At 38.9% G+C, this 16,610-nt stretch overlaps 1 protein-coding gene across 2 annotated transcripts in view; it reads left to right on the forward strand.

Annotated features, from left to right (window-relative positions):
- Window positions 1-13,049, forward strand: part of LOC135708835 (uncharacterized) — a 34,857-nt gene extending 21,808 nt beyond the window's left edge. For both annotated transcript variants that reach the window (XM_065230984.1, XM_065230985.1), the window contains exons 3-6: window positions 11,813-11,979; window positions 12,044-12,540; window positions 12,604-12,700; window positions 12,772-13,049. In XM_065230984.1, the coding sequence (XP_065087056.1) occupies window positions 11,813-11,979; window positions 12,044-12,540; window positions 12,604-12,700; window positions 12,772-12,964 (954 nt within the window). In that variant the 3' untranslated portion in view covers window positions 12,965-13,049. The remainder of the gene's footprint in view (window positions 1-11,812; window positions 11,980-12,043; window positions 12,541-12,603; window positions 12,701-12,771) is intronic.
- Window positions 13,050-16,610: the final 3,561 nt, after the last annotated feature.

The following is a 16,610-nucleotide window of genomic DNA, read 5'->3' on the forward strand; positions in this document are numbered from 1 at the left end:
CATTAATTGCACAAAAGAGAGACCAGAACGATGCGCGCGACAAGCTACACGCTCTCAACAAATTCAAGCGTTTCAATGTTGTTTTGTCTCATCGCATTGCTCTCTTAATGCTACGCATGTATTCAATCACATGCGACTGTTTCATTGAAACATCTCAATGCGCTCTATCAGGGCGCCATCGCTGTGCGCTGTTTCGCATGCCTTGACTCTCGCGGTCCCATCATATGTGATGTTGTCGGGTGACGAGAGAAGGGACTGCAAGGGTTTGTTCACAGAATAATTGTGTGCCCTTTTCACAAGTGGCTTTTGAAATGGGGTGAAGTTTTTAGATGGTTCCAGAAATATCTTCTAGTATAGATTCAAGCTGACTCGATATACTGGAATCACCGTAAGATCACCACTCATGCTCCTGGAAAGAGGCAATTGCTTGCCGAAAGGATGCTAAAGGAAGGTAAAGGAAGACTTCGTGAGCGGTGGATGGCAACCTTACGGTAGTTGGGATACCGTTAGCGTGTTAGCACCCCAAATAATACCGGAATATCTGTGGAACTATGTGTCCTTCAACAAGTCCTTATGCGGAAATCTTCTAAAATACATTTTTTGGAAGTCTCTAAAGCTTTCAGCCTATTTGGTGGAAAAAAAAACATGCTAATGCAAATGCGCAGCACCAAATTATACTCAAAATCCCTCAGAATACTCAGACCAGACCAGCTAAAAATAAAAATAGATGATTTTGAATGTAAAACAGCACTACATTTTACTATACAAGATAATATAGTCGGCGTTAAGTCAGAAGGGACTAAGTAGCAAAGTAAAAACAGAAAATGAGTTAATGATATCATAAGATCAAGAATTCCCTCAGTTACATTTCACTTCTTCAGCCAGATTTGAAAAATTAGAGTAGCAAGAGAAAACGGTCAAATGATTTTTCCCATTACATAAGACACAATATAGAACAGCCAACTTTAAATTCGTTTTTCTCGAAATCAAAAAAAAAAAAAATGCCACAGTTCGGTCTGACTTGACCGATCATATCAACACGCTAGTAATCATAGAACTCTGAAGATTAATATTTGTATTTTGTCTGGCTTGAGTGAACAATATTTTAAGGGATTATTTTCAACGCAGAAGTGTACTTTGCTGCAACAACGTTGGTGGTGACTTCTCATTACATACACACAAGTCTACACTTAAAAATTAACCAAGTTTAACATGTTGTAAATGTGTTCTGTTATGATCAATTGAGCTGAAATTTTGACACAAAACTTGCTTTTCCACTGGCCTTTGTCCGATCAGCTATGTACAAATTTTATTTTTATTGTCACCTTACAGCAGGTGCTTCAAAAAAATTCGATATTTCTTTCACGTGAAATTCAATATATTTCTCGCGTCACTTTTAAAATAGACCAATGTAACAAATGAAAACAAATCGAGTTAAGCTATACAAACTATTACTCTTCTATCATTGTATGTGATACAAAAACATCCATCCAAATTTACTTTCATTCATTTGAGATAATCATTATCCAATTAAAAAAAAAAAAAAAAAATCAAAAATTGTCCGATGTACAGTTTGAAATGATGGGTATATGATTGTTACTTCGGCGGGGCCAATCTAAAGTTAGGTACTATACTCTGAAATCTGTGAAAGGGAATCTAGTATCATGTAGACAAAACGTCAAATGTAACACTCATTGATTATGTCAGTGAGAAAAATCGTCCAATGTAATATGTCCGATGTACAACTTGACTTGTCAAAACGTCCTATGTGGTTTTTTTCTATGTTGTAGCATGAAACTCAAAGTAAAATTGTGATTTTACCGTTTCTTCGTTCTTATACACTGACTACATTAAAAATAGTATTGCAAAACGTATTGTTTTTAGCATAAGCATTATTGACCGCCCACGGTTGCTACTCTGTTATTACCAGATCAGCTGCAATTACACAGAGAACCAACAGATGATGTTTGGGACTAACATTCATCCTCAATGTGTAAAAACTGAAGATCTAATATTTAGCAATACCAGCGCCGGCCGTGTCCGAATGCAGGTCCAATAGGGAATGGGAAGGAATGTGTTGACGTGATACTCGCTGTGAGTATTGCAAAACGTATTGTTTTTAAACAGTTAAAATAATAATCTGTCAAACTTCAACTTCGATTCTCTTAAAATGGTGGATATGTTACATTGGTCTATTTGAAAAGTGACGCGAGATTTGTAGTTTTGCGTCAAAATTTCAGCTCAATTGATCATTACAACATGGGAACTTGGGTTGTTTGTATGAAAACGACCTTTGTCCGATCAATTTTGCATCACAGTGTACGTAGGTACGAAATGCTGGATTAAGGTTAATGTAATAAATTTAGGAAAAGGTTGTGTCATATCTGTATTACGGATTGTTGCTAAGCTTCTTGCTTCAGGAATTGTATTGCATACCTGTCAAGCAACAACACTTACTACGGCAGCAACTGGATTCTTGATGCACATGATAGTTCATATCAGCCACCATGATGCTGAATTGAAACAATCAATTTGCAACGACAGATTTCTTAATAGTCCTAGTGTTAGTACCGTGGACCCTCGGTGAAATTAAAAAAGAAGTATATTAACGAGCAAATAAACAACAACTTGATTGTACATTTCGCTTAGCAAAGCCACACCTCTTCCTTAGTTCGTTATGAATGGGCTATTTTTCAAGTTAATCCTTTAATCAACGAAAGTTGCCGCTAGGAAAACTTTTTTGGTCATAATATGGGAAATACCCATATTACAGAACTTGAATTCAATTCAAGGCTATGAATTTTTACAATTTATGTTGTTACTGAAGATCAATAGGTCCACGAAAAGATCGAAAAAATCGATCTCTTCTTTCGATCTTTTGGATCTTAAAAAAAAAACAGTTGCTAAACTTTTTTAAGTGTATTTACATTGAAAAAAAAAGGATTTACATCGCTCCCTACAAGGATGTCACTATTTGCATTTCCGATATTTACGAATACATCAACATTTGAAGGTTTGGGCTACCTCCTTCCTGTGCTCATTGAACATTACCGTCACGAAAACATTTAATTGAATGTTATAAAGGAAATAATTTCTTAGGCTACCAACGTAAACAAGCGTATTAAAATAAAAATCAAAAGATCGATCTACCAAAGATCGATTCTTTGGTACCAATTTAATCAGTGGATCAATTCTAGAGCCAAATATAAGATCAATCCATCAAGATCGATCTTTCTCTGAAGATCGACCAATCCTTGTCCGTCATAAGAATACCGTCAACGAGCTTAGGTACCTCATATTTATACCTCTAGCTGTATCAATATTTCCGAACCAGATTCCGTTCACATACGGTCTATCACGCTTCACGCTCACTCGATTCTACTCATTTGTATTCCACACTAACTCTATCTACTACATTCTTCCCCTTTCCTACTCTCCTTTATTGAGGAACGGGGGTAATTTATCAACCCTCTCGGGACATTTTATCAACCCTCTCGAGGAAATATTTTCTACGTTCTCTAAGGAATTTCTTCTACCTTCTCAGAGGAATGTCTTCTACCCTCTCGGAGGAATTTCTTCTACCCTCTCGGGGGAATTTCTTCTACCTTCTCGGAGCAATATCTTCTACCTTCTCGGAGGAGTTTCTTCTACCTTGTCGGGGAAATTTCTTCTACCTTTTCGGAGGAATTTCTTCTACCTTCTCGGAGGAATTTCTTCTACATTTTCGGAAGAATTTCTTCTACCTTCTCGGAGGAATTTCTTCTACCTTTTCGGAAGAATTTCTTCTACCTTTTCGGAGGAATTTCTTCTATCTTCTCGGAGGAACTTATTCTATCCTCTCTGAGAAATTTATCATTTTATCAACCCTCTCGAGGGAATTTCTTCTACCTTCTCGGAGGAATTTCTTCTACCTTCTCGGAGGAATGTCTTCTACCCTCTTGGTGGAATTTCTTCTACCCTCTCGGGGGAATTTCTTCTACCTTCTCGGAGGAATTTCTTCTACCTTCTCGGAAGAATTTCTTCTATCTTCTTGGAGGAACTTCTTCTACCCTCTCGGAGAAATTTATCATTTTATCAACCCTCTCGAGGGAATTTCTTCTACCTTCTCGGAGGAATGTCTTCTCCCTCTCGGTGGAATTTCTTCTACCCTTTCGGGGGAATTTCTTCTACCTTCTCGGAGGAATTTCTTCTATCTTCTTGGAGAAATTTATCATTTTATCAACCCTCTCGAGGGAATTTCTTCTACCTTCTCGGAGGAATGTCTTCTCCCTCTCGGTGGAATTTCTTCTACCGTTTCGGGGGAATTCTATCGATTTTCTCAAGTCGCCATCTGACGTAAGAATTTCTCTAAAAACATGTTCCGATGTAATGAAGGAGGGTCCGGGGTACTCAATATGACTACCAGTTATCATGTTTTAAAAGTTCTTTTGGTCATCCACATCACAGAGCTCTTCCTTTGACATATCGAGTTATAGAATCAAAAAAAAAAAAACACTACATGGATCATCGACTTGTAGAAATGTCGACTCATGGAGAGTACGATACATCGGAAAATAAAAGGACCGCAGAATTCATGGAGTTCTGGAATATCGAGTTGTGGAGAAATGAGTGTGAGTCCAAAATCATCATAATTTTCACAACTATAAAAGTTTGCAAATTATAAACGCCCTTGAATCTTAAAATTATATCTAAAAGTAAAACAAAAGTGTAATGGAATTCAAACCCCTTCAAATGTTTCAATAAATTGTAGTCCTAAATTAATTCAATTTTCTAAAGAATTAAACTTAAAAAATTGCTAAAATGCCAATACATTAAAGTGTTTTAGTGTTGTATGAGAAAAAAAAATCAATGTCTGGAATTTCAAACGCTACCCCCTGGAATGGTAGTTTGGGGGGTCAGAAACACCCTGCCAAAATTTGAAGTAATTTGGATCACGAAAACCCCTAGCTCCCAGAATTAAAAAAAAAAAATTAAAATTTGAGAAAAATATCCATATTGTAGAACCTGAATGTTTAAAATTTATGAATGTTTAAAATTTATTTTGTTACTGAAGATAAATCGGCTCAGGGTTTATTAAGATCAATGAGTGAAATAAAATGTTGAGGAATGTTAGCATAGTAACAGTGTTGGCAAAATCAGAAATCAATTGATATTTTTCCGCTCTCATGCGCTCGCAATATCACGCGTGATATTGGAACAAAATATCATGCTTGATATTGATTTTACAAGCTCCTTTGATATTGCGAGACTATTCACAATGTGCAAAAATCAAGCTGAGAGTTGACTCGACACAAAAATGATTCCATTGCACATCGTTTTTTAGAAAGAGAAAGCATAGTTTGCTATCCCTTTTTACTCTTCACCGATGGCAGACACGAAGGGACTGCTGCAAGCCGTTATGGAAATTATGGTTGCATTTTTGAGTAAAGCAAAAATCATTAAACTCAATCTCACCACAGTTTGGTGAGATTTGCAGTTGGTGAGTTTTGTTAGCTTGATACTCCGAGCTGCGATATCACAGCTTGCAAAAACAACCGCAGTAGTTTGCTTGTTGATTTTTGTCTACGAAAATCAAGCGTGATCTTGGGCGTTGGTGAGATTTGATTTTTTGATATTTTCCCAACACTGCATAGTAAAATGTAGTATATTTTTTTTTAAATTTTTAGAAGAAGAAGTGATGAAATTTCCTGAGAATTCTAGGCTTTTCCAGCAAAATTAAAATTCCCTATGGATTTCAGGTTTTTTAATTTTATCAGGTAGTAGGTAGATGTCGTTACTGGACCGAGGTTTCCAGCCTCAGTCACGGTTCCACGAATCTGCTGTTCCATCTGTTGGTCCACTAGTGCCGCTATCCCTTCTGCTGGTGGTCCTTTGCTGGTCGTCCGCTCTCTCCACAGTCCATCATAAAAAGCCGTCAACGAGTTAGTTAGTTAGTTTAGTTTAAATGATCTTTATTTCAGTTTAACTTGGATGATTACCATATAAATTTTACTAAGTTATTTAATTGCTTTCTTCATCTTTAGGTATGGGCAAAATTCAAAATTTGTTTTACAGAATTAGTCCTAGACTTAGTACACGGTCGACCACCTTGGTGGGATTGGTTTGTTTTGTTTGTAGAATTTGAAGAGAAACTAGACTTGGAGACATACTTCAAGTCTCCGCGTACATCGTACGGGTTAGGCAAAAGATGTGCGTCTATCTTCAAAAAACTATGGCATTAATGGCCCTTCGCTCATTTTCAACTTCTATTCAATTTTCATACTGCCGTGCTCTAACGGAACTATCCACCTACCCTCTTCTAAAGATCATTCTCTAGGTAATAAATCATCACACTAAAGCTTCATGTTAGCAATTCCAACCAACTTTACTTAATACTACTATTTACAGCTTAAAACTAACCTACTCTACTATATACACTTAACCTACTATGTGCAAATTGCTTATTAAAGCATGTTCAGAAAGATTACATTTTTGGATAAATTTGGTTGTCATATCATCAATTTTGGATTCTACTTTGGGAATTTCTGCCTCTTGATGGAGGTCTGCTATTCTTGTGTCGAATGGACGATCTAGGATCATCCTCAACACTCTATTCTGTGCAACCTGGATTTTGTTCCTGTGGGTCTGAGCGCACGATTCCCACACCAGGGCGGCATAGAAGATCGCGGGGGCTTTGATCTGTTTGTAGACAGTCAGTTTGTTTTGCCTTGAGAGGCGGGATCTGCGGCAAATGAGCAAACACCTAACCAAGGCGGAGCACTTAACTAGGGTTTTCTCTATGTGCGAGCGGAACAGGAGCTTCTCATCGAACAACATCTCGAGATAAGTAACATCAGTGGACCACTCGACCCTTGTACCATCCATTATTACGGTACAGGAGGGAGACGGTTTAAGTTTTGGTGATTGTCTGTGAAGGAACATTGATTTTGATTTTCCACGTGGTGGCATAATCAGTAAAGGTCACAGCAAAAAATAAATTTTAATATTACATCCAAGAGGATGCACTTCAATCAGGTCGAAAATCTCATGTAATGTTTATGGCCACAAAACTAAACAAATGCATTAAAAGCAGCGTATTGTCAGTTCATGCACTGTATTAATGATAATTTTGTCCTTTTTAGCAAGTGATCTTACACCATATTTTCGACACGAATGAAGTGCATCCACTTTGATGTGATATTAAAATTAATTTTTTGCTGTGGTGTCAAGGCATCGTTGGAGCTTGTTCGTAATTTCACGAGGCATCCTACCCTTGACGGCTATCGCGGTGTCATCTGCGAACAGGAAGAACACCCGGGGGGGGGGGGAGGGGCGACCCCGGCGTAGTGTTTAACATCCATACCTCTCACGCCAAAGTCACGAGTTCAAATCTCACCCCCGGACAAGTCACGAATGACCCAAGAGTGTTAAAGTGACTATAATAAAAAAAAAAAAAAAGAACACGCAACCGTCTCCTAGAGGAGGGATGTCCGACGTGTAGATGCTGTAAAGCAGTGGTCCCAGCAGACTCCCTTGCGGAACACCTGCTGGGATCGGAAATTGTCCCGAAAGGGAACTATTCAACGACACCCTGAACGACCTTTGCTGGAGATAGTTACGGGTGATTTTCACAAGGTATGGTGGAAAGTTGGAGTTACAAAGCTTGTATATAAGTCCGTCGTGCCAGACATTGTCAAACGCCTTTTCGACGTCTAACAAGGCCATGGCTGTGGACTTGGATACAGCTATGTTACTTCGGATGTTATTCATCACCCGCACTAGCTGTAGATTGGTGGAATGCCCCTTACGGAACCCGAACTGTTCCGGAAGAAGAATGACATGTTCCTCCACAAACTTGTTCAGTCGGCTGAGGATCAATTTTTCGAACAGCTTGCTCAGCGCTGAGAGCAGGCTAATCGGTCTGTAGCTTGACGGTAGTGAAGGGTCTTTCCCAGGTTTGCGGATCGGGATGATTTTTGCCACCTTCCAGATGCTTGGAAAGTAGTGCAGCTCCAAGCAACTGTTGAGGATGGCAGCCAGCAGCGAGTGGACCCTCGGATTTTTCAACGCTAGGTTGAATATTCCGTCAAACCCGGGAGCCTTCATGTTTTTACTATATTTCAGCGCTGAGCAAATTTGTTCCTCTGTAATCCGTTCTTCTGGAGGGACGGCACAAGGGGAGGTATCTAACGTCTGGACGCACTGCACAACCTGGTTCTCGAGTGGACTTGGGATTGTAGAGCCAAGCAAATGCGATTGGGCAATGTGCTCCCCAATTGCATTGGCCTTCTCTTCGTTGGTGATAAGCCGTTCGTCATTGACTCTAAGTGGTGGAATGGGCTTGGGGTGAGACTTCAGCACCTTGGCAACCTTCCAGAATGGTCTGGAACGGTCGTCCAGGTTCTGAACGAGCCGCCCGAAACTCTCGTTCCGGATTGAGACCATTCTGGAAGCGATCTGCCGATTCAGATCGACCATTTCGTATTTACGCTGCAGATCCCCAGTCCGCTGAAACTGGCGTCTACGAACATTTCTGAGCCGAATCAAAAGTTTGCTTGAAACTTAACCCTAACAGAAACTCGTCGATATGGCTTGATGGAGACCCTCCAGGGCCCGGTAGCCGTCAACGAGCTTAGGTACCTCATATTTATACCTCTAGCTGTATCAAAATTTCCGAACCAATCAGATTCCATTTACATACGGCCTATCACGCTTCACACTCACTCGATTCTACTCATTTATATGCCACACTAACTATATCTACTACAGTAGACACCCTGAATTTCTCTAGGATGTCTTCTTCTTCTTCTTCTTCTTCTTCTTCTTCTTCTTCTTCTTCTTCTTCTTCTTCTTCTTCTTCTTCTTCTTCTTCTTCTTCTTCTTTTCCTTCTTCTTATTCTTCTTCTTCTTCTTCTTCCTGACATGAGAGGGAATCATTGTTGGCGAAGTCCAAAAGGGATTAATCTTATTTATCCTCCCATCCCCCCTCGATTTGCTGCTTATCCTTTTTTTTCAAACCAGCAAATTTTCTTCGCAAGAGTTTATAATTTTCCAGAATTTGGCATAGTGACTATTCAGCCAAATGATAATGAATGACCATTCGGCCTAGTGATGATTCGGCCTGGCCGAATAACTCAGCATGTACCCTGAGCATTCAATATAACCTGTTTGATATATCTCATGATAGTTCGTGATATAAATTAAAGCTACGGACCATTTCCCCAAAACAGTAGGAACATAGAGGTCTATTTTGAAGAAGGTAGTTGGAGAGGGATGGTTAGGTGTATCCCCCACCACCACTGGCAAAAGGAATGATCGCCGATTTGCTCACGTGCCTTCGATGTGCAGAAACAGTTCTATCGATTTTTTAACACTCAAGTCGCAATCTGACGTATGAATCTATCTAGAAAAATGTTCTGATGTATTGGAGATGGGTCCGGGGTACTCAATATGACACCCACGTTATCATGTTTTAAAAGTTTCTTTGGTTTTAACATCAACATCACAAAGTTCAGAAGCTCTTCCTTTAACATATCGAGAAATAGAATCAAAAAAATTCTACACGGCAAAAAATTCTGAATTTAAATTGTGATGTAAATATATATTCACGTAAAATTGTGTTTCATTTCAAGTAAACGAGCAACTTGTAAGCAATGTTGTTTACAATGATGGGCTTTTGTATACAATATTTGCAACATTTTATGAAAAGTCCCAGAACTTAACACGGTTTATTATGTAAAGTTATATGATATAGACGCTCCTTTTATGTGCATCATATTGAACAGAAATTTACACTACCTTTTCGAACTGTGTACGTGGATCATCGATCAAAGGCGGCATTGACTTGTAGAAATATCGACTTATGGAGAGTACGATACATGGGAAAATGATGGGACCGAGTTCTAGAATATCGAGTTGTGGAGAAATGGTTGTGAGTCCAAAATCATCATAATTTTCACAACTATAAATGTTTGCAAATTATAAACTCCCTTGAATCCTAAAATTATAGTGGAAATGGCTCTAATGTTGGCCTATGGATCTAAGATTGGGCTCATCGCTAAAAACCTGCTATTCATCAATTTTATCTAGATGAACACGTCATTGGGGCGGTACTAATGGATATTTTTGGTCACTATTGAAAATTTAGTCTATTGAAGGGGCATTTAGGCCGACATTACATTCATTTCCTCTATCTTAAAGTCCAAAATATTGCAAAAAAAATGTTATGGAATTCAAATCCCTTCAAATATTTCAGTACCATTATTCAAGAAATTTTAGTCCTAATAATAATATTCAATAAAATTGTCTAAAGAATTAAATTTTAAGAATTACTAAAATTCCAGTACATTAAAGTGTTTCAGCGTTTTATGAAAAAATCAGAGTCTAAAATTTCAAACGCTACCCCCTGGAATGGTAGTTTGAGAGGTTTGAAACACCCTGCCAAAATGTTAAGTAATTTGCATCACGGGAACCTCTCGCTCAAAGGGCTTAATTTTTGTAAGGGAAAAATTGACAAAATGTATGGGGGAACGATCCATTTTCAAATCGTGGCTCTAGATGGCACTGTAGATGGTTGATTTTCTTCGTGTACAAAATGTAGTACCTTTGAAGTATTGGGAACACCTTAGCTGAAAAGCGGCTGTGAATCCGAGTTAACCCCGAAAAGTTATTAACGTTTCAAATGAACACCACCTGCCTTACTTCTGGGGAGGGCCTAACGTCCTTTGTGCGGCTTTTATTTTTACGAACAGGCATACGAAAAGTAATGTTTGCATAGGTATATTTTTTTTCACTATGGTATTGGCTGAAATTTTCACAGTGAGTATAAATTATAATCTACTGAAAATTTGAATAGATTGGCCAAGTATAATTATTTTTAAATCGTAGTCAATTTTTTTTAATTATCTTTAAAATTCACTTGCTATCCTTCTCATGATCTCCATACAATTTTTAACTGATTCACCTAGGACTTTTCCATGAAATTCTTTTCACAACCATGGAATTATTCCAATAATTACCTAGGAATTCAATTCAGACCTTCCTTTCATCTACCCTAAAATGACTGAGGCATAACATCTCTGATCACGCCTTCCTTCGGAAGGGAAGCAAAATTGTTGGTCCTCGGTTCATGAGTAGATGGGTCGATAGGTAGGGTCCAGGTGTGGAAGCCGCCTGCCTGGTGTCGCTTGGTAGAATCATTATTTTTTTATTCATATACGTTCAAAAAAGAGAGTTAAAGTGCGGATTGTCCTTTGTAGAACAAAAATTCGATCTAAAACCATATCAAAGGAGCTTGTAAAATGTGGGGTTTGTGGACGTGCGGTTAGTGACGTCACCAGTCGTTCAGGCAATTGTGATGCTACGAAGTGAGGGTTTGATTCCCGCTCCAGTCGGTGGAACTTTTCGCAACCCGGAAATTTCCCTAATGGTCTACTGGGTGTTGTGTGTTGCCCGCTGTCTAATGTTAAGTGTTCAGTTTGTGCAACCTCTGGTTGTGAAGACGATGTCAATTGTCTTTAAAGAAATCAATATCAAGCATGGATGAATAAATAAAGGACGTTAATGCATTTTGTCTTGGGCTTGTTTTATTTTTAAGACTTTGATTTACAAAAGGTTTGAAAACGAGCTTATCCTCAAACGACCGTTGTGAGACTGTATCGTTGTATTCGTTAAAAACTATCCTTAGTTTGAATGTATGATCGACACATTTACTAACCACTACTTCTCTACTTAATAAATTAACTATATTTGCAGTTTATATGAGGTTGATTTTGATTTGGAATTAATTAACAATCTTGCATACTATTATAAATCCACTTTCCGTTCCTTTCAGATAATGACCGAAAAAACTCTGACAGTCATTGCAGAGAACATTGAAAAAGTAGCGCCATCAACTGAGCATCAGCAATCTAGTCCAAAAATCATCCATCACCCACCTTCGTCACCTGGCACCGGACTTTTGCCACATAGTCCCACATTTTCCGGCCCAACAGCTAAAAAGTAAGCTACCATTCCTACCCGATCCACAGTAATCATCTTCATTATCTTTCCTCATTATTCTCAGCAGACCACAACTTCCCGTTACCGATAGCTGCGTTGGAACCTACACTTCGAAAAGTGCTGAAAACCTACCGGATGTGGTCGTGCATCAGGAGAAGGAAAAATCCCCGAATCCCAAACGGGAACGACTACGGGATAAGATGAAAGCCGTCCTCAACCCCTCCCGGAATTCCGACGACGGATTGGTATTCGGAGTCGAGCTGGATCAGGTGGAACGGGACGACAAACTTCAGGTGCCACGATTCGTCGTGGAGTGTGTGGAAATCCTCAAACAGCAGGAATACATGGAAACCAGTGGCTTGTATCGAGCGTCGGGGAACAAAAATTCCATCGAAAACATCAAGAAGAAGCTGAACGAGAGACGGTCTCCGAAAAAGTACGACTTTCTCAAAAAACAGGACGTTCATTCGCTGACCGGTTCGTTGAAGCTCTTCTTTCGGGAGCTTAAATTTCCACTGATACCGAAGGATGTGTACGAGTCGTGTGTTCAGAAAACCAAAGGTAGAGCGAAATTGAAAATTTTTCAAAGGAACAGTTGATATTTTTTTTGTTTTATCTTTTCAGATCAATCCGAAACCATTGAACAAATAAAATTAAGTATAGAAAAGATGGAACTTATCAATAGGAACACACTAAGGTACCTCATTCGTCACTTGAAATGGTAAGATCTGAGGATATCCTGGTTAATTTGGTAAGAGGTTGATTTCTAATTTATAACATTTTCAATTTCAGCGTCCATCAACATAGTGATGTGAACATGATGAACTCTTCCAATCTGGCCATCGTCTGGGGCGCGTGCCTGTTTGCCTCTACGCTGGGCCTGATGGAGAGCTACGAGAACAATGACTTAGGAAAAATCAATACGCTTGTGAAGCAACTTATCGATCATTACGATAAGATTTTCTACGGTGATAAAACGGATTAGTTAAAAGACACCAAGTTCTTATGCGTACGTTTAGGATTACTGAATGCACTGTTAATAATTTAAATTTGTTACAAAAAAAGAACAATGAACTCGATAGCATTACTTACGGAACAAACAATGCTGTGAATGAAGAAGAAGAATATCACGCCCTAATACTTTGATAACTAAATAAAAAGTAGTAAGCAAAGGTTTCCTAGGTTTTCCAAAACAAATCTACTGGAATATGACGAAAATCGTGGAAAATTTTATTCAGGCTATGAGCATTTAATAATTAATTGATATCGACTTTCTTCACTGAAAACAAATGTTACTCAGAGAGTGAGTTACTTTTACCCATTCGTATTGATCCATTTCTTAAAGCGTATGTTACTCATGCACTGAATGGCCTACGATAAAAAAAATATACGAATGAGTAAAAGTGACTCGCAACTGAGTAAAAGTGACTCACTCTCTGAGTTAGTTTCATGTTCACTGTTCCAATTCGAGCATGTTTTTGAAGAAAATCGAAGAAAATTGTCCTCTATATAATTTTTATGAGTGATCTGCATTTTTGAGAATTTGTGTAAACAGAACTCATAAAATGAGTAAGATTAATTGGTCATGTTACTAGGATGCTTAATTGGATGAAAAGAGTTAGATTTCTTATTAGCCACCCTCCAGTTTGATTTATAACCCCAAAATATGAGCCTATGCTAAAAATGATACAGATTGATGATGATTTAAGGGTTGAGCAAATAGTTTAACGTTTATATGGAGATTTTGGCGAATAACTATGGGGCTGTTATTCTAGACCGCCCCCCTCCCCCTGCGTAGACAATTGCCCATACAAAAAATAAAAATAAAATTTGTATAGGCCGTGGATAGTTGTCAACTACCCCCCCCCCCCCTAAACTGTCTACGTAGTTTATGAACCAATGGGAAATTATTGAATTTCACTTGCATCTCTAGCTTTGGTTCTAGTTATCCAAACGTTGGGATTGACATGACAACTACCAACTAGCCGTGTTGCGACATAATTTCTCGGAGTTCTTTCAGCAATAAACCACTCAGCGTTGAGTGTGTATCAGCTGAAAGAACTCCTAAATAATCTGTCGCAACATTCTTGAAAAATTCAACCTCCGTTTATGGTTTTTATCTAGCCACAACAGAGTTCTTTTAATTAATAATTTTGTCCAGCTACTGAATTCTTTTTCCATCAGATGTCACTGCTGTTGTTGGTGTGACATCTATCAGAAAGTAGACATAATCTGTTTTCCGTTAATTGTTCACAGAGGACAGTGCAGTGCAAAACATGTCTATTACCTCTATATATGCATTCAGATTAACATCCGAAGTTCCTCCTTTCTCACACATTATGCACACAAAATAGCTCACCCCTCACAGGATTTCCCGCCGTTTTCTATGAATGGGGTGTGGCAAAAGAATCTTTTGCGCAGAATTTGTAAAAAAGGAGAGACTTCGGATGTTAATCAAAATGCATATATATAGAGGTACCAGACATGTTTTGCAATGTCAGGTAGTCTGTGAGAGGGAAAGCACAAATAGAGTGTCATCAAAATACATGGCATGTTGAGAGCAAATTATCTTTCTCAAATTAGAATTTTTGGCTTTCGGGGGACTGGTAGTAAAGCAGGTAAAACTTTATGGGGAAAAATCATTTTGTCGCATGTTTAAAAATAATGTCTTGAGCTTGAGCTTGAGCTTGATTGACCGCCCACGGTTGCTACTCTGTTACTGCTAGATCAGCTGTAATTACACAGAGAACCAATAGACGATGCTTGGGACTAGCAATCATCCTTAATGTGTAAAAACTGGTGATCTTAAATTAGGCAATACCAGCGCCGGCCGCGCCCGAACACAGGTCAAGAAAGGAATAGGAAGGATTGTGTTGACATGACAATCGCTTTGATGAAAGCCGAGAACACCACTGCACTTCCACGAGGAATCACTGGGATGTTGGATAAGAGGGTTGGGTTGCAGCAGGGTTCGTTTTGGTAAACGATAAGCTGAATTGATGTCCTAACGATCATATAACGCGAAGGAGCTTGGGACTAAGCCCACGGTCTTCTGCTCAGTAAGCAAAAACGTTTGCCACTAGGCAGACGAGCACCTTTTTAATCACCGAGTTTCTGTTATTACCATGTAGTCATATTAACAAATAAAACGATTGACGAATCTTGAATGTGGATGGGCCTGAGATTAGACTCATGATGTTCTGTTCAGTAAACAAAAACGGTTGCTCTAAGGCCACCGAGCCCCTCATATCACATAATACCGTTGTTCAAATTTGTGTATCCATTCAAATCCGGAACCAACGACAACAACGAGTTTCGCAAAATACACGATACACAAGCGATTTTACCATAAATCTCTTTGATATGTAAGGACCTGGGACAGCTCAGTAAGCAGGCCACTGTAACCGACGATCTTTCAAATCCGAAAACTAAAAACTACGAAAAAGTACTTAGGCCTTCATTAAGTTCCACTTTCACGCGACGTTCAATGACAGGGTCTTATCCAGGATTACATCTGAAAAATCCAAATCTGGCCAACGCCCACCTAAACCTGTTCTAATCCACCTGAAATGAATAACGAATGGAAGACTTTGCCATGCAATAGTCTCATTCCGTGCCTTATGGCAACTTGATGATTCTATTGCGCTCATCTTCTGGCACCACCCAGGGGAAACTTGGTCCTGTACCCAATGCTTAACTTATCTCCATTCCACTCAGCTACTCGCAATTTCTTGTGATATAGTGAGCGGAATATTATTATATGAGACAATTCAATGCAAACGTCTTTCCAAATTTGGCAGATCTACAGGTAATCGGTGAGTTACCACGATAGTTGCTATTCAACAACTCGACAACGTCCCATCGTCAACGCCTGCTATGAGAATTTCCCATTGCAGACGCCAACAAAATAACGTCATCGAGCTATCGATCAACTGCCCTGTTTATCGCCTGGTACCTTATAGCACGATGCTAGGAGGCGAACCGGAAGAATCGATGAGCTACCTCTCCCCCTGTCGCTTGTTTGTTGTCTTGGAAAAACTGAACGACAAACTCTCTGACTAATTTCTTTAGGTTGTCGTCAGTGCTGCAAAATCTCGACAGTACACGGTGATATTGACAATTCTGCTTTGGTCACTCATTGCAGCCAGCAGTCATAGTCAAGGCAAACCATGTCAATTGTCAAAGACAATGCTGTCAGTGACGAACATGTGCAGATTTATTTATTAGCTAACTTTGTATCGAAATTAAATGACTTGAGCAAAACAATTACATGGATCAATTTTAGTGAATAAGTATCTACGTCCTGAGCTACTTGGATAACAATAATGTGACACAGAATGTACTAAATTACACTTTTTGTTACCAGGTGAATCTTTGTCTAAGAAAATTTTGTTGAATCTTTGACAAAAAAAAGGAATGAGATTTTGACGAAGGTTTTTTTGAGGATCAAGTCTGTCAGTGACTATGTAACGAACAATTTAGTCAATATCGCGCGAAAGTCTGTCAGTGACAATGACAAATCTCAGCACTGGTTGTCGTTCACTCTTTTGACCTGAATATGCACCGAAAGATAATTATTACCGTTTCTCTCAATTTCGATATAGGGATTTTCATCACTTACTACCAGAGGA

This window comes from Ochlerotatus camptorhynchus, unplaced genomic scaffold (genome assembly GCF_037179485.1).
Source record: "Ochlerotatus camptorhynchus isolate MF236.1 unplaced genomic scaffold, CSIRO-AGI_Acam_v1.1 ptg000336l, whole genome shotgun sequence".
Classification (NCBI taxonomy): Eukaryota; Metazoa; Arthropoda; class Insecta; order Diptera; family Culicidae; genus Ochlerotatus; species Ochlerotatus camptorhynchus.